Source organism: Herpailurus yagouaroundi, unplaced genomic scaffold (assembly GCF_014898765.1).
Source record: "Herpailurus yagouaroundi ecotype Mexico unplaced genomic scaffold, PumYag 198, whole genome shotgun sequence".
Lineage (NCBI taxonomy): Eukaryota > Metazoa > Chordata > Mammalia > Carnivora > Felidae > Herpailurus > Herpailurus yagouaroundi.
This window is the reverse complement of record NW_024412429.1, coordinates 35,072,171-35,099,117: the sequence shown is the minus strand read 5'-3', so window position 1 is coordinate 35,099,117 and position 26,947 is coordinate 35,072,171. Positions and strand designations below refer to the sequence as shown.

The 26,947-nt window shown below is 38.8% G+C and overlaps 1 protein-coding gene across 8 annotated transcripts in view; it reads left to right on the top strand.

The window, feature by feature from the left end:
• The window catches only part of L3MBTL3 (L3MBTL histone methyl-lysine binding protein 3), a 127,257-nt gene that overhangs the window by 91,522 nt on the left and 8,788 nt on the right, over window positions 1-26,947 (top strand). For all 8 annotated transcript variants that reach the window (XM_040449230.1, XM_040449228.1, XM_040449231.1 and 5 more), the window contains 2 exons: window positions 1,425-1,574; window positions 14,509-14,588. In XM_040449230.1, coding sequence (XP_040305164.1) covers window positions 1,425-1,574; window positions 14,509-14,588 — 230 coding nt within the window. The remainder of the gene's footprint in view (window positions 1-1,424; window positions 1,575-14,508; window positions 14,589-26,947) is intronic.

Sequence of the window (26,947 nt, the reverse complement as noted above, 5' to 3'; positions counted from 1 at the left end):
GCTTTCAAGATACCTGCGGTAGGTTTCATAGGCCATTATCAGAATCAGGAGCATTTTCAAACTCTTCCCTCCTTCTCCTAGGAGAGTGTATCTGGTTCTCTTGGTGGAAATAGACATACATTTAAAATTTTTAAATGTTTAAAAAATGTTTAAAAAATTTTTAAATGTTTAAAATTTTTCCCTGGGTGATTATCACCTAGAGAGAAGAAAAGAACATATAAGACACTAGAATAATTTATCCAAGATCCAAACCACTTATAGATACAAGGAGACTTCCTAAAAAACAGAGGGGCAGGATGGGCATTTAGTTGGAGGGGTTCATTATGTATTGGAAGCCTGAGATTCAGAGGTTGCCCAGTTGTTCTGAAGATGGAAAGCTGAAGCCTAGGCAGAGGATTATACTGACTTAATGTTGATTTAACAATTAGTGACCTAGATTTCCTTTGCATGAATAACAGAAATGATCCCCACATGGGACCTGAGAGACCAACCAGGAGTCCAGGGGTCACCGATAGAAGGGAAGTGAGATAGATGGGTCATTATCCAAGTTGGCATCTGGTCTCCTTTCCTGTCAGAAACAGGATTGACTACAGATAAATATATGTATTGCTTAGCATATCAAGTGTACGTCTGGGCTTGGAGACAGGAACATGGGGGAATCTCCTTCCTTTGGAGGCCAACAGGAAATGAAATGAAGGAAATGAAATGGCCTATGGTGACCCTGAGCCTGAAGGATCACTTTAGGAAGCAGATCTGCTCCATCTGTCCATCAGTCTTTCTCTGTCCTACCTCTGACACCAACCCTCCTATGATGTCTTAAGCATTTCTCCCCTGGGGCTGATTGTTCCTACAGATACGCACAGGCTCTGCCCTTGGACCGTGTACAGACAGAATCCTTCAGTGATCATTGCACAGTTGCAAAGATTTCATCAGGTTGTGTTCTGAACATCTAGTGCAAAGACATATTTTCTATCAGAATAGACTTAAATAAATTATGTCTCAGAGATAAAATATTTCATACACTAGGGACACCTGGTGGCTTAGGTGGTTAAGTGTCCAACTCTTGATTTCAGTTCAGGTCATGATCTCACAGTTTGTGAGTTTGAGCCGCACGTTGGGCTCCTTGTTGATAGCAAAGAACCTGCTTGAGATTTTTTCTCTCTCCTTCTCACTCTTTCTGCCCCTCCCCCACTTGCGGCCTCTCCTCTGTCTCTCTCTCTCTCTTTCTCTTTCTCTCTTTCTCAAAATAAATAAATAAACCTTAATAGAAACAAAAATATTCACAATGTATGTTTAATTCTACATATATACATATGTAAACATAACAGTTAAGTTTTAGAGTTGTATATTCTGTAGCCTGTCACTTTAATTAAAGTATGTTCTAATGGATGTTCTAAGAATGTGCTTTTCTTTTAATATTTTAGTGCTGCCAACTGTCCCTATTCAGAAATCAATTTGAATAAAGACCGAATTTTCCCAGACCGCTTAAGTGGTGAGATGCCTCCGGCTAGTCCATCATTTCCAAGAAATAAAAGGGCAGACACAAATGAAATCTCTTCATCTCCTGAAATCAGGTAATTAAAGTGATAATATTAGTGATGTTTAGAAGTACTCTGGTTGAAAGAGGTTTTCTATCTCAGATGCTGTGTATTCTGTGGTTATCTTTTCTTGGGCATTATTGAAAATGCATTTCATTTCATGTAAAATGGTGGAGATAAGTGGTTGGACTTAAAAAAAAATGGAGAGTTGATACAAGCATATGTAAATCAGACAGGCTTTCTTATTTGTTCATCTTTTAGTCACACTTTGGGGGTGTTAGAAGTTTAGAAATTCCAGTCATTTTACTTCATGCCAGTTCATGTTTCTGAATGAACCGATCGGTATATAGAGCCATCCTTTATGAGGAAGATGTCCGATTTTTTGTGAAAAATGGGTGTTCTTTTTCATGCCCATGCCAAGTACTCGCATATATGTTATTGCTTTTAATTATTAAGATGTTAATTGTAGTACAGTTGACCCTTGAATGACATGGGGCACTGACCCCTTCCCCCACACAGTTGAAAATCCAAGTATAACCTGTGAGTCCCAAAGAAACTGAACTACTAATAGCCTACTGTTTACTGTTGACCGAAAGCCTAGCCAGTTATGTAAGCAGTTCATTAACACGTATTTCATATGTTATATGTATCATATACGGTATGCTTATAATAAACTAAGCTAGAGAAAAGAAAATGTCAATAAGAAAATCATAAATAAGAGAAAATACATTTATAGTAGTGTATGTATATTTATTGTAAAAAAAAAAAATGTATAAGTGGACCTGCTTAGTTCAAACCCATGTTGTTAAAGGGTCAACTGTATAAGCTCAGGCATTTAGTTTTGATTTCACTTGTAGAGTTGAGTTTGTATGTTTTAAGCTCTAAGTAAGGTCTGTGCCTTTACATTAACTGAGGACACTACTTAAAAAAAACAAAGCAGATTAGTGGAAAGATATGCCTTAGTACTTAGGTTTTGGAAGTTTCTTTTATGGAGTATTTTAAAACCTAAGGCTACGTAGTTTTTTATTGAAATAGTTTGTAACTTCCATTCTTATAGATGATAGATATAGGTGGACATTTTAATTAATAAATCTGATTCTAAATTCACAGCAGTGCTGTTGGAGTAATGGCATTTCAAGTCTCAGTATTCTTAGAGAAAGCAATTTTATCCTCTGGATGGCGGGGGGGGGCGGAGCTAATTAATTAATAACAAGAAGAGGATTTTTTGTTTTTACCCTTAAATCCATGACTAATGAAACATAAACTCATTTTACCCAACCCAGCACTCCAAAGTGAGATCATATCATATATAAGGAACTTTAAGACAAATAAAGTACGAATTCATATAGTAACAATTACAGATACAGAGTTCATTGATTCTGACTCACAAGGTGGTGAAAGTACCTAGTGTTTAGATTTCAGAAGCCAAGGTAATGTTTAAAATATCAGCAGAATACTCCGAAGTGCCAGCAGGCCTAGCTCACAGGCTTTTCGCTGACCGACTGGGCTCCAGGCCAGATTCCGAGGACCAGAGTCTCCTCCCAGCAGAATCTTCCTGGGCTGGTTTTCTGGGGTCTTTTTCTAACTCAGAAGTCACGTCAAAACCATCAAAGTGGATCTGACCATTCCAGTGACCTGTCTTTTGTGAGGTGTGCTCATGGTTCTTCATGGAATCACCTGAGGCGTTTTTAGTTTTCTGTATATAACCTATGACACGTTTCGTATCTAAATATTCTTCCATGTCATGGATTTTTAACCCATACTGTCTTTTGAGTCTGCGAATTCTGACCCGCCATTACTTTGTGTGAATGAACACTTACACTTGCGTGTCTTCAGATTAATTTCTTTAGGTTGTCTGCTTTCGTTGTTGGGTGCCAGGCTGTGGTAAATGAGTGTTCCGTTACTCATGATTTTAGAGACTTTGTTCAGATTTCTTCATGTCTTTCTCCTCCCAGATTTACTATTTTTATTTTATTTTTTTCATAAGTAGAAGTGACCTGAGAGATTGGATTAGTTACATGCAGTCAAAGGAAACGTGAGGGACACAATCAAAATGGCCCCTTAGGTTTTGAGGTGAACATTTTTGACCAAGATTTTCTTCTCACTGTATTTTTTATGCAGAAGTGTTTTTAAGAGATGCTTGCAGACATTTTGATATTTCAACCTAAATGCTTCATTTTGCATGTTTGAAAAAACAACATGTTTCAAAATAACACAGATTTATTTACTTGTTTAAATTTTTAAATTTCTTCTTTAAAATTCTTGAAAAAATTGGCTTCAGATTATTTTGGTTTTTCCTACTGCAGGCAGTCACTAGTTCTCCCAGCAATCAGAATGGCACTTGGTATTTTAGATACAAATGATCATGAGATGGCAACATATAGTAGGTGTTAATAAAAGAAAAGTTGTTAACAAAAAGTATATCTCGTGGCTTGAGGGTGGTTGATTTAAGGTAGAATTAACAGGGTAAAAGCTGGCTTCTTGGCTGTAAGTGAATCTGTATGAACATATTTAATATATTTTTTTCATTTTAAAAGTAAATATAAAGTTTTTGGATTGTGATTTCTTTAACCTGGATTTAGGGATGAAACAGTGAGCTGTGCAATGCTAAGAACTAGTAAGTAGTTCTAGTAAGTACTAGTAAGTATTAGTAAGTAGTAAGCCCTCAGTAAATGTTAGTTTGTATTCATGTTGCAAGAAGAATAGGTTACTTACTTGCTGCACGGTATAAGAACTGTAAAAGAGTAAAAGAAAGGCTGGCCATTTCTTTGACATTCCTAGGTTAAACTTTGAATATGGCATTCAAGACGATTCTCTTAATACCAGATTATGTTCTCTCTTCTTTTCCCATATTTGTCGCTCACATGGATGGAACTTTTTATTCAGGTTTTAACACATTTTCTTTGCATCCTTTGTAATAATTCACTAAATTTTGTAGCCAGACTGCACTGTATTTTTTCTTTTAAGTGCACTTTTAAATGCACTCCCAGCGGGAGACCGTTTGCATGCCTAGAAGATGACCCTGAGACAAAGATTCGGTTGCATGTGGTTTATTTGGGAGGTGAGGCAGACATCAGGAGGGGAGTGAGGAAGTGAGATGGAGAAAGGAAGACGGGCAGTGAAAGCCTTGTCGTGTTACCGATGACGGCTTGGAGACAGCAGGAACGCGGGCCTGCTGCGAACACTCTGGGCGTCCCTGTAAAGCACACATCGAGTCTTCCCAGCATAGGGATGGAGGAGCTGAGCTATTTAAGCCCTGGTTACCTCCAGCCGCAGAGTGAGGCTGCCGGGGGAGGGAGCACACGGCGATTCCCCCAGCACAACTGTCCTGACAGCATCTGCTCCGCCATTCCATTCACCCGTTTCGGATGCCAGAGGGTCACCAGAATGAGTGCTCTGCTGGCATTGCTTTTGATCTGGAAGCTGACATAACAAGGCCAGATAAATTAACAATGTGAGGAGCATGTGTTCCTTTCGTGCAATAACCTTTATTATTTATTTATTTATTTATTTATTTATTTATTTATTTATTTAGGGGTGAGTGCAAGTGGGGGTGGGAGAGAGGATCTGCAGCAGGCTCTTGGCTGACAGGCTGACAGCAGTGAACCCAATGTGGGGTCGAACTCATGAAGTGCAAGATCATGACCTGAGCCAAAGTTGGACACTCAACCCCCTGAGCCACCCAGGTGCCCCGTAACTGTTCTTTTAAGGGCTATTTCACAGGCTGTCTGCTCAGGCTGGGCCCATAGATGACTCGTTCCACAGCAGTAGCTCCTAGACTTTGCATCAGATTCCCAGAGACCTCCTCAGAATTCAGATTTGGGAGCCCAGGTCAGCCCATGAAGAATCTTCCGGGCTAGAGCCTAAGAGTCTGCGTTTAAAACAATTCTTTGGAAGTCTGTCTCCCTGCTTGACACTTTCAGTGACTTCCCATTACTCCTGAAATTGAGACCCTAATTCTGAACGTGGCCTGCAAGGTCCTGTGTTGTCAGGCCCGTGCCCAGCTCTCCAGCCTTCTCTCTGTCAGGCTCCTTTTTAAACTTAACGCTTCAACCACCTTGGTTCTCAGACATACTTTCTCTCTGCCTAGAGTCTCCGTGCCTGCCATCTCCTAGCTGGTCTCTCGTTTTGCAGGCTTCAGGTTCACTGTCATTTCCTCGGGGAAGCTTTGTCTGCTCTTCTAGACTGGTTCACGTTCCTCATCACATACCTTCACAGCACACATCCCGATGTTGTAGACAGTTTGTGTCAATACTTCTGAGTCTGCGTGCTTTGCTTGACAGTAAGCTCCACAAGGGCAGAGTCCACGTCTTCTCTGGTCCTGAGATATCCTCAGCACCAAGCATACCACCTGGCACACAGTAAGGATGCAGGGTGACCTTGGATCATCCACCAGCCTTCAAAGGAGACCTATCAGTTTTATGACCTAAAAGGCAATAGCTGTGTAATGTTTTTTGTTCTGGTGAAACACCTGCATTCTCAACTTTGTTAGATTCCCGCACCAGATATCTGTGGGCTGATTATTAAATGATGAGATGAATCCCCCAAATACATACTGGCACTCTTTTACGAATGAGGCAGTGCTTCCAACACTGTTGTCGTTTTAACTCCTGCCTCGTGTAGAAAACACCACAGAAGTGACGACGCTTTTATATGGTGCACCAAGGGAGTGAACGGGGCTGCCTCTGGATGACCAGATGGTGGCCTTGGCTTCTGGGAGGGCTACAGGGAACTTGTAGAACTCAGAGCACTTGTTCTCAGGGATTCACGGTATCCGAGCTGGGAAGCTCTGCCCCACATTAAGATGGCATCACCTTGAGTCCTTTTGTAGGCACGCTGAATATTTAGGCCCATTTTCCTGTAGCAGTTCGTCAAATGGATGGTTGGGTTATGAGTGCATTCCCAGCGTGGAGAGTCTGCAGTCCTTTTCAGTTGTATGTCGGTTCATCAGAAGTGTGAGGAGTGTGTTGTGTCTCGTGTTTTCAGTGGGAAGAGGTTTTCCTCGCTGCAGGGGCCAGGGGGTGGGCAGCACCTCATCTCTGCCCTCACAGCACTCCTGGCAGCCAGATGGTGAGGCAGGGGCCTCCCAGTCCATGGCGGACCTTGCCTGAGGACTGGTAACCGTAACCTGCACGTCTACCACTCGGTAAAAGTATGTGTACATCTCTCTGGATCTTCATAAAACCTATGGGTTTCAAACTTCGTTTTGCATCAGAATCATCAGATGTTTGTTAAAATGCAGCTTTCGAATGATCACCTCTAGAGATGCTAATTCAGGAAATGTAAGGTGCCAGTCCCAGTTCATTTTTAACACGCACACCCAGGAGATGGGTGCAAGTGATCGATATACTAGGTTTTGAGAATTATTACTGAAGATAAACACCTTTCTCTGGAGTAATAATTCAGCATGTTGCCAATTGGGGAACATCGGCATCTATCCCACATGGCTTATTCTCATGAAATCTGTTCTGCAGCTGCTTGTAATTGCCTTTCTAAATTAGGTGCTATCTCTATTAAAAATCATGGAATGTTTCAAGCTCCCGTGTTGTTTAAGCCTGCTTAGACATAACCCCAGAAACATAATAAAGCATGCTTTAAATATCTGCCAAATGCTTGTGTTACCTTGCAAGGCAAATGCCTATCGCTAACCTAAATCCCCTGAAAAATTTCAGTCTGTTCAGTTCATTATAGGCCATTAAAATGGGTTCTCAAATTGTAGGACCAGCGTTTCTACTCCGAATTACATTGAGCAGTTGCAGGAGTTGCAACTGTTAATCTGATTTCTGTTTCGAGGCTGAATCAGGTTTACGAGTCACACCAAGAGCTAGTCTGTCGCTGAGGAGCGCTTCGTTATACAGACGGGGAAACAAGCTGACATAAACGTGAGACAATAAGCATGTAAAAATCTCTTTACTTTGCAGAACCGCAAGATCAAGGAGAATAGCATCAATTTGGAGCCAAAAGTTCTAAAAGATGACAAATGCCGATTAGGAATCTTTACGAACTTTGTTTTGCTTTCTGAGACTTTCTGAGCCTGAGGGTTTGGCGTCAGCAACTGGAGAGAGTCCTTTTGGTGACTTACCATTACCTGGCTACGGAAAGCCTATTTCCCCTTTCAGTCAATGGGCTTTACCAGATGTGGAGCAGGAGCTGTGGAAGTTCAAAAGTATTCCAGCTCTTGGACATCTGAGTCAAATCCGTGCAGTTGTGAGTGCGCACCAGAGAGAAGCTCATTTTGGGTTAAAACACTCACAGTTGTTAGTGCCAACCACTGCAATGCCAGGGCAGCCATTCAAAGTGTAAGGTGTGTGACTGTGTCATTGTTGTATGCCTGCGAAGTTGCTGGAACAGTAGTGTAACAGGGTCTCATTTTATCTCCTCGAATGGCATTGATTCCTGACTCAGGAAACTCTTTTACATATAGTGGAAAAACAATGAAATCTGTTCTCTTTTCTGTGGCGACATGAAAGTAACGTAGGCTTGCTCTTCCTATAATACAGGGTCTTTATTCCATAATGCTCCCCTTACTGGTTAGGGCTTTTCATTTCATAAGAGGATTGATTGATTGATTGATTGATGATTGCTGAATTGTTTTCTGGAGGATTTTTCCTTGGCATTTTGGTAACATCCACTGTATTGACTCCTTCTATTACTTTTCTTCACCAACATATGTTCCTTATGCTAAATAATAATTTAATAGGCTTATTAATCAAAATGTTTTATTTTTAGTCATTAGATAAATAGTAGACCATGTTACCTCTCTTAGGCCATGTTTATGAAAACACTATTAAAACAGCTGCTAATGGGGGCGCCTGGGTGGCGCAGTCGGTTAAGCGTCCGACTTCAGCCAGGTCACCATCTCACTGTCTGTGAGTTCGAGCCCCGCGTTGGGCTCTGGGCTGATGGCTCAGAGCCTGGAGCCTGTTTCTGATTCTGTGTCTCCCTCTCTCTCTGCCCCTCCCCCGTTCATGCTCTGTCTCTCTCTGTCCCAAAAAGAAATAAACGTTGAAAAAAAAATTAAAAAAAAATAAAAATAAAAATAAAAAAAATAAAACAGCTGCTAATGTATCATCTCAGAAGGAATGAAATCTTGCCATTGGATGGAGCTAGAGTGTATTATGCTAAGAGAAATAAGTCAGTCAGAGAAAGACAAATATATGATTTCACTCATATGTGGAGTTTAAGAAACAAAACAGATGAACATAGGGGAAGGGAAGCAAAAATAAAAACAGAGAGGGAGACAAACTATAAGGGTATCTTAAATACAGAGAAGAAACTGAGTGTTTCTAGCAGGGTATTGGGTGAAAGGATGAGCAGTAAGGAGGGAACTTGTTGGGATGAGCACTGGGTGTTATGTTTAAGCGATGAATCACTAAATTCTATTCCTGAAATCATGATTACACTGTATATTAACTAACTTGGATTTAAATAAAAGTAAATAAATAAGTTTAAATTAAAAAAAAAACACTGCTAATGTATAATCTCAAAAAGAACTTAAATTTATTTATTTATTTATTTATTTATTTATTTATTTATTTAAAATTAATGTTTATTTATTTTTGAGAGAGACACAGAGTGTGAGCAGGGGAGGGGCAGAGAGAGAGGGAGACACAGAATCTGAAGCAGGCTCTAGGCTCTGAGCTGTCAGCACAGAGCCCCATGTGGGGCTAGAACTCACAAACCACGAGATCATGACCTGAGCCAAAGTTGGATGCTTAACTGAGTGAGCCACCCAGGCATCCCAAAAGGAACTTAATTTTAAAGACTATTTGGGGCACTTGGGTGGCTCAGCTCAGTCAGTTAAGTGTCCAGCTCTTGATTTCGGCTCAGGTCATATCTCTGGCTCAGGTCATGATCTTACCATTTGTTTTTTTTGTTTTGTTTTTTTTTTTTTAATTTTTTTTTCAACGTTTTTATTTATTTTTGGGACAGAGAGAGACAGAGCATGAACGGGCGAGGGGCAGAGAGAGAGGGAGACACAGAATCGGAAACAGGCTCCAGGCTCTGAGCCATCAGCCCAGAGCCCAACGCGGGGCTCGAACTCAGGGACCGCAAGATCGTGACCTGGCTGAAGTCGGATGCTTAACCGACTGCGCCACCCAGGTGCCCCCATTTGTGATGACAGTGTGGAGCCTGCTTGGGATTCTGTCTCCCTCTTTCTCTGCCCCTACACCCCCCCCCCAAATAAAGAAACCTAAAGTAAAATAAAGATTCTTTATTCAAATCTTAACCATAGACATAAAAGTTTTAATCCCGCTGGTTTTATTTGCCACCTTTTCTGAGTTGAAGATGGTAACCTCTTTGTCCTGAAGCTGTGCATGCACACTCGCTTCTTCAATTGTAGGAGGCATTTGGAGACCATTCAAGTACTCTTAGGAGTCCTCTAAAGTACAAACCCTAAGATTCTCTTTCTCTGATTTTTTTACCTGTGAGTGACCTAGGTCCAGAAATTTAAAAAAAGCAGAAGAATGCTGGGGGCATGCAAAGAGACCTCCTTTTCACATCCGAAATAGAAATCCCTACATTTTTTATAGCTCTTGCTACTTTCCTTGTGTCTCCTCTCTTACTGGGGAGTACAGGTACTTTTCAGCTCTAACAAAACCCCTGTGCGACTAGAATAAACTCTGCGGAGAGAGAAGGCGGGGTTATTTCAAGCTAGGAGCCAAACCAGACTCATGCTGGATTTAGAGAGATGGCTGAAATCCCTGAATTGAAGGAAAATCATCGGTTCACATTTTTTTCAATATTGTTTTTTTTTAACTTACTGGGGACTGACAGGCGTAATTGGCTAGGGATTGTTTTTAAATGAAAAATAAAGAAACTAGAAATACAGCTATTTGCATTCACATGCCATCCTCTTACTGTGCATTTACCCTTCTGATGTTTGTTTTGCTAATATATGACTACAAAACATATTTAGAGTAAGATAGTAAGACGGCTAAAGCATGACACGTTAATTACAGAGAAAAAGAGGATGCTGACTCATAAAGAATACATTTTTTCACTTGAGTGGATTCCACTGTCTTAATTAAAAGCCTGAAGAGTGTTCTTGAGTAGGGTTTTACCTATGATTGTATTTCAGTTCAAGCTAAAGAAATGTTGAAATATATGGGTTCTCCACAGTTCTAAAATCTCAAGAGAAATTGCTGTATTCCAGGTACTTTTCTAGGTGCTTTGAACCTACATTAGCTCACTTACTCTTCCTAGCACCTCACGTGGGGTAGGTGCTATTATTAGACACCCATTCTACAAAACATAGAACCTCTCTTGGTTGCAGATTACACAACTAACAGTAAATAACAGTAACAGACCTGGATTACAGTCTGTTACTGGATTACTGGATTACTACAGACCTAAATAGCAGACCTGGATTACAACCCAGGCAGTCTGGCTGCTGTCTGGGTGGTAACTGTTACTCTAAAAGCTAGTTTAAAACTTGAAGCAAACAGGTTACTTAAAGAAAACAAGTGACAGTAGATAATTTTATCACCAAATAGAAGTAATTAGTCAATAGTGGAAGCTGCTGTGTGTGCAGCACTTTCTGTCCATTTATTGAGTCCTTAAAATGCCTGTGAGGACAAGGATGGATTTTCCTCATTTTACAGTTGGTGCAGCTGAGAAGTAGGGAAGTTCAGGAACTTGCTAGAGATGGTTTAGAATTAAGTAGCACAGCTAAAATTGCAGCCAAGCCTGTCCACTTCCAAAGACCATACATGTACCCACGCTTTCTCCGTGTTACGATTCACTACCCCCATGCCCAATCAGCTTGTACCTCCTTCCTGAATAAAACTGTTGGCAATAGAAAGTGTTGATCAAGAGGAGAAAATAGAGGAGTTTTTATGTAGAGCAAAACAGTGGTATTAAAATACAGCATAAAAATATTTTTGGTCGTCTTTTTTTTGAAGAAAATCTGTCAAGAAGCATATCTTGTACAACATTCCAGAGAGTATTATGGTGTTATCACAGAGCGTGGATGTTCAACTGTGGAAGTACTTTGTCCATAATTGGAAGACCTGTACAGCTAGAATAACTTTGTGCTTAGGAAACTGAATCCTAGATCAAGGATTTCATTTTTACACAGAGAAAGAGCTCCATCACAGCACCTAGTCAGTCAGAATTAGCAATGAAAATCCTAACCTTGTAGGAGAGAGAAATACTGGTTGCCCAACTGAGAAACCAATTTTTATTGTAAATAAAATACAAAAAAAATAAGAGTAAGATCTTCATGCCTGACATTGTCAATAGGAGACTGATGTACTGTATTCTGGAAAAATGCAAGGGTAGAAACCTTGACTCTACTTCAAGGTAATTGAATTTAATTGTGGATTTTAGTGTCAGTAAGACCTGGTATGATACTTGCTCTACAGATTTGGCATTGACTTCTTTAAGTTTCAGTGGTTATAATGTTAACAGAACCTTCTTACAATGATTGTTATGAAATATTGGACATAGAAAGAGCTCAGCCAGCCTTTGGTACATAGTATGTTCTTAAAATTTTTCTTATTAGTAACTTCTTCATTTCTGGCTGTGCTTAATTAGGGTTCTGTTTACTTCAGTGGTTCTGTTTATCCATTTATTTTATAATGCTTGTTCTAGTAGACTGCTCAGATGACCCCACTGCCCCACCCCTCCAACTTCCTAGCTAAATGAAATATCATGTAGAACCCCCAAGGGACTTTTAGTCATTTTTAATTTTAAGGAATTAGCAGAATCAACATATTAAGTAGAAATAAAAACATCCAGTGAACGTTTCTTCTACAGTCCTTTATTTGAACTGTGTTTGGTAAAGATAAATATTCATGTTTATATATTCCCAAGTTTTATATAGGTTCAATTCAATGAAATATTATGAGTTAAAGTAGGGAAAGTGGAAAGCGAACATCCTTCTATAATGAAGCAACATAAATGATGTAAGAAAATAGATAGCTTCCATTTTGCTTCTGTTGGGATGGATTATGGCAGATCCAGGCATGAAGAAATATTTTGGGTCAAAGGTCTTATTTTCTTTTTCTCTCTCTATTCTCTTCTAGAAAATGGTCCTTTTCTTACGTTTCATAAAATAAATCATTGGCATTGTATTTGGGCATAAGAATACAACAGAACTTTCTTCATACTTAAGTCTTATAACTTTATTTTAATAAAATTTACTTTAAGGAAAACTGTGCTTTATTGAAACCACAAAAATGTAAAACTATCATTAGTGGGCAATTCTGATCATGAAAGCTGAATTATTCAGAAAATTCTGAGACTTAATGTTAACCTTTGACCTCAAAGGCTAAAGACAAAGAAGTTTGTCTTATTTTTTTTTTCTTTTTTTCCTTTCACAAACCATTCGTTAAAACTTTTAGGAAATCTACAATAATGTAATTGGGATTTTTTTTTATTACTTTGAAAAATGCCAATTTTAAACTATGCCACGGCACTGTATGATTTTCTTCCTAATAAATATTAATATAGTTATCCACAAACAACTTTTTTCAGTGGTCACAATAGATAGCTAGTGGGATAGATTTATGGACTCAAATAATATTATTTCTAATTTAGCATAAAACAAGTTTAGAAGATCACATAAGCTAATTTAAGCATAGTAAGCTGACTTTGGTATGTTCTAATTACCAAGTATAACTTTAGCACAGTCTTTACAGAGAAGGCAAACTTTTCTATTATCATTTCAGTTAATGTCCTATCTGCAATCATCAGTGATACACCTCCTCTCCCAACTTTTATGGAATAAGAGCCTCTATGTCTTTTAATTCTATTACTCTTGGAAAAAGATTTGTTTTTATTTTGTAATAACAGTAATTCTTCCCCATTCTCAAATAAGCAGTATTCTTTAGCATTTGTGATAAGTTGTTTTTAGTATGAACTTAGCCAGGGAGTTCAGATCTCAATGAAATTTTACATGTGTCACTGGAAATGATCTTTCTAAGAAGTAGGGAACATGTATTTATTGCAGACTTACAGTGTGTTAGCATCATTGTGTTATCACCGTTCAGCTAGAGAATGAAATTAGTGCCTTTTTAATTAAGACAATACAACTTCTTTATATTTTGTTGGGACATTTGGTTTCGTGTGTATTTGCCTTTTGCTTAATTAAAACTTAACAGAAGTATGATCAGGGTCTTTAAGAAACTCAGGATATATTTATAAAGGTAACAATACATAAGAAACAATACGACATAAATATAGAGTATTATAAAGCATTAAAGTGTGTAAACCAGGTATCATAGCCTAGATAGTTCCAGGAAATTGGAGAGTGGGATGTATTTTGAACTCTGAGAATGGAATAGATTAGGTTGAAAAATTTCAAATACTTCAAATTTAGCTTTAAAGAAAATAGAGTTAGTTAGTCTGTGCTTAGTTCCCTTTAACGCCATTTTTGTCCCTGATTTAAGGATAAAGCTCTGAATTAAGATTGTAATGATTCCATTCCATTTTACAGCATTGTTGGCATGTTTAGATTAGCATCAGGTCATTCCTGGTCAGAAAGAGTCGGAATCAATACAGCCTACACATTTGACGTGGTTAAGCCAGGAAGAGCTTCCCAGAATTGAGTTTGCTTCTCCTGGGCCAGTCTCAGTGTCAATCCCAAATCCCAGAGCTAAGGTAGTTTGTATGCTACTTGATTAAATGGTAGGGGTTTCAAAATATTTTCTTTCCTTAAATTGTAGTTCGGTAACCAGTGAAACTCTTCATGAAAACATGCCCCAATTTGAAGTTGAATTATTCAGTAGCTACATTTGCTAACACGTAACATAGTTCACCTTAATACCGTTCTTAGCTTTAAAATCTCTTTTCAGAACAGTAAATGAAAATTGGTAATGAAGAAAATGGATATTTATAGATGTTATTAGTAGGAGTTACATCTTAGTAGAACTAAAAATCCTTTCTCACAGTAGTGGTAATGTTTGTTTTTAAATTAAGAAAGACAATTGGTGAGATGCAGTGCTGAACACCTATTTTTTTTCAGAGACCAGCATCCTGATGATGTCAAAGAAGACTTTGAAGAGAGAACAGAAAGTGAAATGAGGACATCACATGAAGCCAGAGGTAGCCATAATCATCTTGTATTAGGGATGCATATTACTATGAATACTCATCAGAATCTAGTGGAATATAGCAGTCACTTTTATATTAAAGATAAACTTCATTTAGTTGATTTGTTGTGTTATCACAGGCTATAAAAGTTTACTGTTCAGGGTAGACAGTTGACCTTGAACAACATGGGTTTGAACTATGTGGGTCCATGTATACACAGATTTTTTTCTTAGTAAATACGGTACAGTCCTGTAAATGTGTTTTCTCTTCTTTATGATTTTGTTAATAACATTTTCTTTTATCTAGATTACTTTATTATAAGAATATAGTATTAGATACATATAATATACAAAATATGTGTTAATCAACTGGTTAGGTTATTGATAAGGCTTCTAGTCAACAATAGGCTATTAACAGTTAAATTGTGGGGCAGGGGGAATCAAAAGTTATACACAAATTAAAAAAAAAAGTTATACACAGATTTTTGGCTATCCAGGGGTAAGTGTCCTTAACCCCTGCATTGCTCAATGGTCAACTGTTGTATGTAATTTATAATGATATGGATTCATCTGTGATCTGTATTTACAGCTTCTCTCACATACTGTACAATATATATTATATATAAACTTTGGGTAATACTACATTTGGTTCTTGTCATATATTTCTATTGGGATTGTTGATGTCATTTGCTTCATATGCTTAAAGCTGATCTTAGAATGTGTATTGAAATCCAAATGGAATTAATATGGTCTTAATCTAATACCACAAAATGAAAAGAAAATCATTTGAACAAATATTTTAGGTCGTATTGGAGAAAGTGATTTGTCCTACATCTTTGCTAAAAGGACATAATGATGGCTTAACTAAGTAATGAAATCATAATGACTGTTAGTCATAGTATAGATTGTATTTATAATTTACACAAAATTATTATTTTTTATGAGAAAGTGTTAGCCTGACTGTGAGTTTAATGATTGTCCCTGGGGACTTTGCATTTCATGTGTATTTTTTGCTTTAGATTATTATGTAAGATTTGAGAATGGCACCTAATGACTGCCCGCCGTGTCCTATTCCATAAGTGATGCTTTGATTTCCATGTCTGATTTTTAGAAGGCAGTAATTTGTGATTAATTTAAAAGTTCCGTCTCTGCTGTCTTCAGCATGTTCTGGTGTGTTTAATGTAGCCCTATATACAAACCCTACCAACGGCCAGAGTTTGAATCCCTGCCCTGCTACCTGCTAGCTGCGCGATTGTGGACATTTCACTGAAAACCTCTCAGTGCTTCTGCTTTTCTTTTCTTTTCTTTTTTTTTTTTTTAAACTTTCTCAGCTCATTTATTAGCAAGTCATGATGACAAATCAAAGGTTCCCAACCAAATAGGAGTGCAGTTTGAGCCAGCTAAAAACAAAAAAGTCCAATTCTAAACAAATCTCTGTTGTTTCCATACATTCACACGCTTAACATTCAAACTCTTCCTATGCTTATCTCAGAGATGTCTGTCGTGGCACTCCTGCCTGCATCTACCATCTTCTAGGAGCAGTAGTTTCTGTTTCTCTGAATCCTGGTTCCACCATTGAGTTTCAGTGAAATCTGCAGTGAAAATCAGTTCAACGGTTTCTTTTCTTTTCTTTTTTTTTTTAATTTATTGTTGGTAAATAACCAATTCAATAAACACATGTAGTCCTTAATTCAAAAAACAGACACTAAGATGGACCCAGGATTAAATATTGGAGCTTAATGACTCTTTTCTCACTCTTCTATGTGGCCATATTTTTCTAATGTTTATTTTATTTTTGGGACAGAGAGAGACAGAGCATGAACGGGGGAGGGGCAGAGAGAGAGGGAGACACAGAATCAGAAACAGGCTCCAGGCTCCGAGACATCAGCCCAGAGCCTGACGCGGGGCTCGAACTCACGGACCGCGAGATCGTGATCTTGGCCATATTTTTCAAAACATTTTTCTTTTCTTTTCTTTCTTTTCTTTCTTTTCTTTCTTTTCTTTCTTTTCTTTCTTCCTTTATTTTCTTTCTTTCTTTCTTTCTTTCTTTCTTTCTTTCTTTCTTTCTTTCTTTCAATTTACATGCAAGTTAGTTAGCATGTAGTGCAACAATGATTTCAGGAGTAGATTCCTTAGTGCCCCTTACCCATATAGCCCATCCTCCCTCCCACAACCCCTCCAGTAACCCTCTGTTTGTTCTCCTTATTTAGAGTCTCTTCTGTTTTGTCCCCCTCCCTGTTTATCTACCCAAAAGGATAATAATGATGGTAACTCCCTCCCACTTGTCATGACAATTAACTGCATTTGCAACTCGCTTCAAACAGTGCCTGGCACATAGTAAGCACTATGCAAGTATTTGATTATTTTAAATGTTTCTGGCCACTTAGAAAGGAAGAAAAACATTTACTTTGTGAGGGTTGTGTCACCAAGGTATATTGGATTCTGGAACAAAGGTTTGTCTTTCCTAGTGGTTGGCGGTTAGGAGCACAGCCTTAATTACTGTCAGGGCTCCACCACTTACTGGCTGTGTGGCTGGCTCTCTGTTTCACTTTCCTCCTTTGTAAAGTTAATGTAGTAATAGTAGCCACATCATTGGATTGTCATGAGGATTAAATGCATCAGCTGCTGCTGCCGCTGGTAGGAGGGCAATAGTATTGCGATGACTGTTTATTGCATGGAATTGTCTCATTGAAAATTCAGATAGATTCATAATAGAATCTTAGGCTCTGAACTTTTGGAGAGAGTAATAATTTAATAAGGTCTTCAGTCTCTTCCTAACTTGGTGATTGAATTAACTTTTTATTTGATTTGCTGAGCTGATTTTAACAATTGTTTTCTGGAAAGAGTCTGGAGAATTATTTTTCTCTAATAGAGAATTTGGCTCGATTAACATATGATACGCATGGTGATCTCTCTTTTATCTTTTCAAACTTTGTAGATTTTCGTCCTGTTTTTCTCTATTTGAATTGCCTGAGTTTTTCTGTTTTATTCTTTCCAGAAACACTACTAGGGTTCACATATAGCTCTTAATTATTGCTCTCACCTACAAAAGCTACAGTGCAATATGCATATGTTATTTACGATCTTATTTTTTATTAGTAAAAGAAAAGGGGCCTGATAAAATAAGTTGATTTGAGAATTTTTTTTAAGTTTATTTATTTATTTTGAGAGAGAGAACACAAGCAAGGGGCAGAAGGAGAAGAAGAGAGAGAATCTCAGGCTCCATGCTGCCAGAGCAGAGCACAACTCAGGGCTCAGTCTCACAAACTGTGAGATCGTGACCTGAACCAAAGTCGAGAGTCAGATGCTTAACCGACTGAGCCACCCAGGCATCCCACTTTGAGAAATTTTGCTCATATCTTCCTAAGTGAGATTTGACTATTAATATCTCATCCATTTTTAGCCTCTTAAAATGAACTTGCTATCTTTCCTTCATTATCAAATTTTTGAAACATTTTATATAAAACTTTCATAAAACTAATTCCATCTATAGTGAAATCATGTTGTGATTATCAGCTGGTCTTTAAATCCAGGAACTTCTTTCAGTTCTAATTTTGGTTATTACCTATGCTCTATGTTTTCTCTCTGTTGACTGGTAATACCAATTATTCTTGAGTTAGAACCAAGGGATTATATTTGTGTTCAAAATATTTAACCATTGGTTTTTGCACAAGACAATTAGCATCAACACTGATCTTAGTTCTGGAGGAGAGCTCTGGAAGCTCTCCACTATACCAAGAGTTATGCTTAGTTGCTGGATCTTTCAGAAGTCCAATAAGGACATGGCTGCATTGGGGGCTGGAAGGGGGCACTCTACCAACCAATATGGAAGGATTTTAATAACAAATATTTTTTGATGTTCTACTCATGTTTCTCAAGTTGAAATATCTTACTCAGCTTCTTGCTCTATCAAGTCTACTGCTTACTGCCTTTAACATGAATTTTAGCAGTGGCAGTTTTTATTTCCCTTGAATTTGCTACATTGACTTGTTCCCTTTCATAGCCTTTTTTTGTTTTGTAGGGGTCATATCCCCTTGTGCTTCACTAAAATCATGAAATTCCTCTGTCAAACAAATCAGTGCTCCTCTTCCGATGTTTTTGTCAGAGGCCCCATGGTGATTGTTCCCTATTTTAACGTTTTTGAATCCAGAGAATTTTTCCCAGGTCTTTTGTGAAGAACACTTACGACACTCCCATTTGGGTACCAGTAGAATTCTTCTTTCAAACATGAGCCTAGAGGTCAGGTAGCTATACCCCACCCCGGGTCTACATTCTTGAACCTCATAGATGCTCACCAGCAGTCATTCCCAATCACATCCCTCCAGTGGCGGAAGGAGCCTTTCCGAAATCTAGCCTGTCTGGGGGGTGGTGCAAGGGATAGGAGAGAGCCCAGTGCAGTTTGTGTATTATTTAGGATAGAGGAGACTGAAAAAAAGCCACCTTAAGTTTCTTTATAACGGCAACAGGATTTAAGACTCACTAGGTCCATGAGAACTATTTTATTTGGAGTCTGGGAGCAAATTGATATTTAAAAAAAAAAAAAACTTCCTCCTAAAAAAATCCTCCCACCCTGTTTCTTCAGTTAACTCAGGTTAATTCCTTGCAATATGTGTAATTATAAGCCCATTTGTTTTTTTTTAAGTTGATTTTATTTGGATAGAGAACAAGCACAAGTGGGAGGGGGCAGATAGACAATCTCAAATAGGCTCTAGGCTCAGCCCAGAGCTCGACGCAGGGCTCGATCCCACGACTGTGGGTGATCATGAACTGAGCTGATATCAGGTGTCAGATGCTTAACCAACTAGGCATCCCTGAGCTCTTTTATTTTTTTATGATTCTCACTATGCAACTGAATTTGACCTTTGGGGACTTTCACTGAATATAATTTATCACTTTTTTCCTTTTTTTTAAACTTCTATCTTTTTTAATAATTCATTCCCATCATTGTAGTAAAGACCTTTAATAAAGGATTCTATAAATTGGCCTTCATGTTTAAACTCTTGTAATCCTGGGAGAGGTACAGTTTTGTTTTCTCTCCTGCAAGTATTCTTTCTCTTGGGCTGCTGATAATGCAGAAAGAGTTGAATTCTATTTTGTAATGTAATGTGCTAGATTCTCCCATAAAAAATCAGCCTTGCTTTTTGCTTCCATAGCAGTTGGTTTTTTATTTTGGTTGTTAACCTTGACATGACCCTCAAGTATCTTTCATGCCCGAATTAAGTATCTTGGAGCTAATTTTACCTCCATTCCTTGATGCTATGATCCATTTATCTTACCCAATCACTGCTGTTGTTCATCTTTTTATATTCAGTCATCAGTTAGTAACTCCATTAAAAAAAAAATGAGGGGCGGGGGAGTTGACAGATGTATTTCATTTCTTTTGTCTGGCCATATTCTTTTCACAATTAAGAGCATTATAGACTCATGGACTATTAGCCTGAAAGCATATTGCCTCCTTTTCATTTTTGCTTTTTATGTCAAATGCACTCTCCACGATATGCCTTTCTTTCAAGATAGGAATAATTTCTCTCATTTGCGGACTTTACTATTTGCCAGACATCGGGATAAGCATTTTAAAAATATCATGTAATCCTCACAGCGATCCTGTTACCTTGATTTCACCAAGATAGAGCTCGCCAGTGGCAGAGCAGGAATTTGAATCCACATTTATCAGACTCTTAAACTCACCCTCTTGACTATAACCCTAGGAGGCGAAAGATCCACGCTGCCACTCTCTCACAGGGTGGCTTTGGGATCGTTCCTCACCTCACGGGTAGTTACCTCCTAGCACGGTTTTGAAACTAAAATGAAGCAAAGCATTTGGAGATTTTGGTCTCAACTTCTGTCGCTGGCTTAAAGGAATAGGGATGAGTCAAGCAACAGGTCAGTGGTAGCTTATGCTGTTGGCTTGTCAATTTAGCATCTGCAGAGTTGGAAGTAGGAGGAACCCCACTCAGAGTATAGCAAGTAGCCGAGTCTGAAAGTAGCAGAGAGCATGAGTACTTCCTTTCTCCAGCCCACCATATAGTGGTTCTACTGGGTCTTAATGGAACGGTCCTGTAGGAAGCAGGTTCTCACACTCTGTGGTGGGGAGGACACCATAGTGGAAAGTAGTCTGTTTCTACTGGGAGACTTCATGGCTGGTTTAGATGATGTTCCCATACTGAAGATTTATTGTCTTGATTCTATGTGAAACATCGGAGGATATTTCTTTCAGGATCACCTTTATCAGAAAGGTCTTCTTACAAGGATTAATCTTTCACTTCACTTTTTCCTACCTTAAGCCAAAGCAAGGCTTTGGCTGTGCCCTCAACCAGAATTGAGAGGAGAGACATGGTGGGCAAATTTGTCGTTGCAAGTTCCTACTTTGGGCAACTACATTATTATTTACTAAACTCCATTTCAGGGAAGTCTGCAAGGTGGGGCACGTGGGTGGCTCATTCGGCCAAGCACCTGACTCTTGAATTCGGCTCAGGTCATGGTCTCACAGTTCGTGAGACTGAGCCCCATATCGGGGCTTAGGATTCCCTCTCTCCCTCTCTGCCCCTCCTCTACTCGGGCTCCCTAGCTCTCTCCCTCTCTCTCAAAAGAAATAAACATTTTTTTTTTTTTTAAAAAGAAAGAAAGTCTGCTAGATATGCCGTATTGGCAGACTTTTCACAGTTTCTGATACAGTGTAAGTGCTGAATATGATTTCCATATAGTAAATTGTGACGTGAATAGTAGAGGCAGGCCTTTCTTTCCATTCTCCGGGTAGCAACCTATGGAAAATATTCCTCATTTGATAATTGTCTAGACAGATGCAGTCACAGTAAAACCATTAATTCACCAAGTTATTTCTCTGGCACCACGGCCACGTAACATTTTCTTATTTCTGATATTAAGGAAGCCCAGCAATTGATGATGTTTTCACAGTACTTTCCCCAAAAGGCAGTAAATCGCTTTCCAAGTCACGAAAGTAGCTTCTGGTTTTTGTTACTTTTTTTTTAGTTTATTTATTACCAGCTTCTGATTTTATATAACTTTCATTATCAAAATAACATGTTTATTATGGAATAACTAGCAAATACAGGGAATTAAAAAGAAAACCAAAATCACCTGTGATTTTATTTTCCAAGATACCAAAATTTCCTGAATTTTGGTATCTATTTTGCGGGGCATTTTATATCTGAAGTAATATACAAACTGCTTTACAACCTGTGTTTTTTTAACTTTATAATATCCCAACCATTTTCACATAAATATTTATACTAATTAAAAGATAATATCAACTATTTTCTCGGTGGATAAATATAGCATCATTTAATGAACCCCTCTCTGTTGGGTATCTAGGCTAGGAGTTTCCCCTCTCTCACTGTTATAAGACAGTGTTGGAGTAATAAACCTTAGTCTTGATTAGGATTAGGTCTGTGTGTGAGTGTGACATAAAACACTCATAAGCGGGGGCGCCTGGGTGGCTCAGTTGGTTAAGCGTCTGACTTCGGCTCAGGTCATGATCTCGCGGTCCATGGGTTCAAGCCCCGCATCGGGCTCTGTGCTGATGGCTCAGAGCCTGGAGCCTGTTTCAGATTCTGTGTCTCCCTCTTTCTCTGACCCTCCCTTGTTCATGCTCTCTCTCTGTCTCAAAAATAAATAAATGTAAAAAAAAAAAAACCAAAAAACACTCATAAGCGACTTCTGTCCAGTAAGAGCTGCTTATTTCTGTCTCACATAGAGCAAGTTCAGAGGTAGGTGGGCCAAGACTTCATGGTGCTCAACAGCACTGGGAAATCAGGCTCCATCCAGTGTTGTTGTTCCGTCCTGCAGAGTGTCTACTCCCAAGGCCATATGTTGGTCAGAAGTGGTTCTGGAGAGCTAGTCATTCAACCACCGCTGTGTCCAGGCGGAAGGAGGGTCAGTGCACGGAAGTAGTAGTGGGCGCCCTTACCGGGCTCTCATTCTTTTAACGGCATTTCCAACATGTTGCAGATACCACTTCTGTTTATATCCCATTAGTCACGTGACTGCATCTGGCCACAAGAGTGACTGGGACACGTAGTCTTCATTCTGGATACAATTATGTACCCAGCAGAGAACCTGCATAGTGACTTTCTTACAGAGGATTGGCTAACATTTACACTTAATTAGGTCCTTACGATGAACTCTGAGACTGGGAATCGTCGAGTCAAAGGATAGTAACTCACAGGGAACCTGTTTCAAGTGAGAGAAAAGACTTGCCCCAGGTTCATCAGAGCTGAGTGTTTTGTAGTTACTTCACGTGATGGTGATGATGAGAACGGAAAGCATCCTTCTGGCTCACCAAAAGGTGCGATCTTGCTGACGCACAGCATCCTGCTGACCTTGGGGGTGCAGGTCCTGTGCAGGGAGTGAATGTTTGACATTACAGTGTACTTGGAGATCCTAACAGTACAGCCCCGTACTGTGCAATGTCTATGGCTCGTTGAGTCAGGAATCTTCGTGCTGCTGTGTTCTAAGACTGACAGCTACTTGCAGCTGGCCCTTGTGTGATTTCTGCCTACGTTTCACTCTTCAAATTTGGCATTACAAAATCTTCTCCTTTTGCCTCTTTTCTGATGGAACATTCTGGTCCTAATGCCTCCTCTACATGACCAGGAGGTCTTCAGTGTCTGTCTCAATCTGATTCTCATACATATATACATGTTTCACTTAAAAAAATAATAATAATAAATAAAAAGAGAAAATAGCGATCATTTGATTGAATATGAGAGTAGATTGATTTGTTCATGAACGTAGTGAATATTGTTATTTATCTCTGCCTTGAACTATGTTTCTCATTTTAATGTACCATAAGATTTCTCTTAATTCTTACCTTGCTACTTTTGAGGATGACACCCCAGTTCTGCAAATAAAATGTATCAATTATTGGACCAAGGATCAGGACAAATTAAAATTACTACTCTATAGTAATTTAGGCATTTTCAGCCAGCTTAAAAAATTTTTACCTTACATTTGCTTAAATATTTCTGTCCTAATTTATGTATATTCTAAGAAAACTGGAACGGAAACATTTTTTGAAGAAAGAAAAAAGACGTTGCTTTTCATTAGAGGGGAGATATTGGTGGCCTTACCTTCCTAAGAGCCACTTTGAAGATATTCAGTATCCTGTTTATTTTTGTTGAGAATACTCCTTATTTCTTTTTTTTTTTTTTTTTAATATTTATTTTTGAGAGAGAGTGGGAGACAGAGCACCAGTAGGGGAGGGGCAGAGAGAGAGGGAGACACAGAATCCGAAACAGGCTCCAGGCTCTGAGCTGTCAGCACAGAGCACGATGCGGGGCTGGAACTCATGAACTGCGAGATCATGACCTGAGCCAAAGTCAGACGCTCAACCAAATGAGCCAACCAGGTGCCCCTTTTCAATTCTTTTTTTTTTCTTAATATTTATTTAATTTTTTTTTATTTTTTAAATATTTATTTATTTTGAGAGAGCAAGCAAGCAGGGGAGGGTCAGAGAGAGGGAGACAGAGAATCCTAAGAAGGCTCCATGCTGACACAGAGCCTGACACAGGGCTCAATCCCACAAACCATGAAATCATGACCTGAACTGACATCAAGAGTCGGATGTTTAGCTGACTGAACCTTCAACCCAGGTGCTAAAAAATAATTTGTTAAATCCCAAATTAAAAAAAAAAAAATTTTATTGACTTAAGTAGTCTCTGTGCCCAACATGGGGCTCGAACTCACGACCCCAAGATCAAGAGTCACATGCTTTTCTGACTGAGCCAGGCACCTCCCTGTTCATCCTTCCTTCACTTTCTCAGATTATACCAGAAATACATATCCTTGATAGTCATAAAACAATAAAAGCCATTTAGACAATTTCTAAACAAAGTATAACCTTTCCTCATAATATTTTACTTTTGCAAGGATTGGTGAGAAATAGACTTGGAAATCATCCCCGGGCAGTTCTGTGCCCAGTGGTATAGAATTGAGTAGCCCTGAAGAACTGTGGAAGCACAAAACCAAAGGGGAGGGGGAGAAGGACGTTAGAAACGTTTCATTTCAGGGAACTTCAAACATACAGAAAACTCTTGTAAAAGTGTTATTTTTCATGCAGATAAATAGTTTGAGAGGAGGGCGGTAAGAAATATGACCCTAGTGATAAAATGGTGGTAGCAGAAATGTCTTCTGGAACAAGGGCTTCGTTTTCTGGAGCACATTGTGCACGTTCAAACCTCCTCTTCTTACTCTTGGCACTGGGCCGCCTACTTGAGCCAAAGTCTTTCACATTTATTTCAGTCTGATCGCATGTTAAAATGAAAACCTGGAGTCATATTTGTGTGCCATTCAAGGACTCAGATACACATTCACTTAAGTAAAGTTGTTTCTCTCTTTTTGGGACTGGGATCATAGCTAACACACTGTTATTTTCAGAAGAGATGGAACCTTCTATATAGCTGGTAAACACTAGTTTTGCCTCATTCATTGGAAAACACCATTGGGCCTCAGGACATCAATCAGCCTGAAAGAATCAGCAAAAGGAAGGAAAGTCTTAAGTGAAAGATGCAAAGTTGGTTTTAGGTTTAGAATGATGTATGTGTCTAGACCTGTTTATATTATCTGCTTCAAAGACATGCAGGAGCCACCAGAAATAGGGGAGCTTTATGGTTTTTAGTCATTTCTTTAAGAATGGCTCCGTTGTTTTTCTAAAGAATAATAATGTAGTAACATTAGAAATGAACCACGAATAAGACAACTTTAGCAGCAAATACAATGGAGCTGCAGTGAAGGAGGGAACAGTGGCAAGTGTTAATAGAATAGAAACAGTTATATAATAAATGTATCACTTTGGAAAAGACCGACACTTATGTGGCAAGCAATCAGAGCACAAACCATAGAGTAGGCTCTACGGTTTTACTCTGGTGTGGAACTGGAAATCTTACCATTTCACAGTAGCCTGCCTCATGAAAGATGCACAAATATTATATTTCAAATAATTAGCAGAACTCTTGGGAATGTCTGAGATTAAGCAATGTTTTTAAGTTACCCTGTATTCATATATGCTAAACAAAAGCATCTTGAACTCTGGGAAATTTAAAAAGAATACACACACACACACACACACACACACACACATATATACATATAATTATATAATATATATATATTCATGTGGAGCGGGTAGATTTTTCTGTATGAGCTCAACTCAGGTAGAGAGCGAGGACCAGTGGCTGTTAGCTTCAGTAAGATAGATTTTTTTTTTAATTTTTTTTTCAACGTTTATTTATTTTTGGGACAGAGAGAGACAGAGCATGAATGGGGGAGGGGCAGAGAGAGAGGGAGACACAGAATTGGAAACAGGCTCCAGGCTCTGAGCCATCAGCCCAGAGCCCGACGTGGGGCTCGAACTCCCGGACCGTGAGATCGTGACCTGGCTGAAGTCGGACGCTCAACCGACTGTGCCACCCAGGCGCCCCAGATAGATTTTTTTTTTAAATAGTTCTAAGTTCCTTTCTAATAGAGCAATTCAAAATTCAGATTAGGCTAGTTTAAAAGTTTTTGAGGAGCCACAATAGAACAATAAGAAAAAATTTTTAAGAAACTGAAAACTTGAGATACAGAGGAATAAAATTAACGGAAGATGAGCAAGACCTCTACATGAAAATGACAAAAGATAAAAGAGAAGTCATAAAGAAGTTCCAAAGCAATGGAGCGAAATACCCTGTACTTGGATTGGAAGACTGGATATTGTGAAGAAGTCGTTTTTCAAAACCAGACTGGTCTGTATTTAGTGGTAATCTCCATTTAAATCCTAGCGGGTTTTTTTTTTCCACAAGCTTACCCTAAATTTTATATGGAGGTGCAGAGAGCTAAAGATAGCTGTGGCAGTCTTGAAAAAGACCTAGATCACAGACATCAGGACACTTATCAAGTGATAGTAATTAAAACCTGTAGGTTGGTGTAAAGACACCAGTGGGACAGAAGAGAGGATCTGAAGACACGTATTTATGTTAAAGCTGGCACTGTGGTACAGTGGGAACAGGGTGGTCTGTTCAATAAAATCATGTTTGGGCAATTAGAAATCCATGTGGAAAAATACATTAGGAATGCCAATCCTTATCTCATACCATGCCAAAGTAAATTTCAGGTGGATTGAAATTTCAAGTGAAAGGTAAAACATAAAGTACTTAGGGAAAAACAGAGGAGACTAACTTTAGGACCTTGAGGTAAGCAAAGATTTCTTCAGTAGACCTACAAAAAGCACTAACCATAAAAGAAAAAAAGTAAGTTAAACTTCACTTACACCTAATTTCCAACAAAGGATTGTCGTAATACCTATTTCCAACAAAGGATTCCTATCCAGTGTGTGTGTGTGTGTGTGTGTGTGTGTGTGTGTGTGTGTGTGTGTGT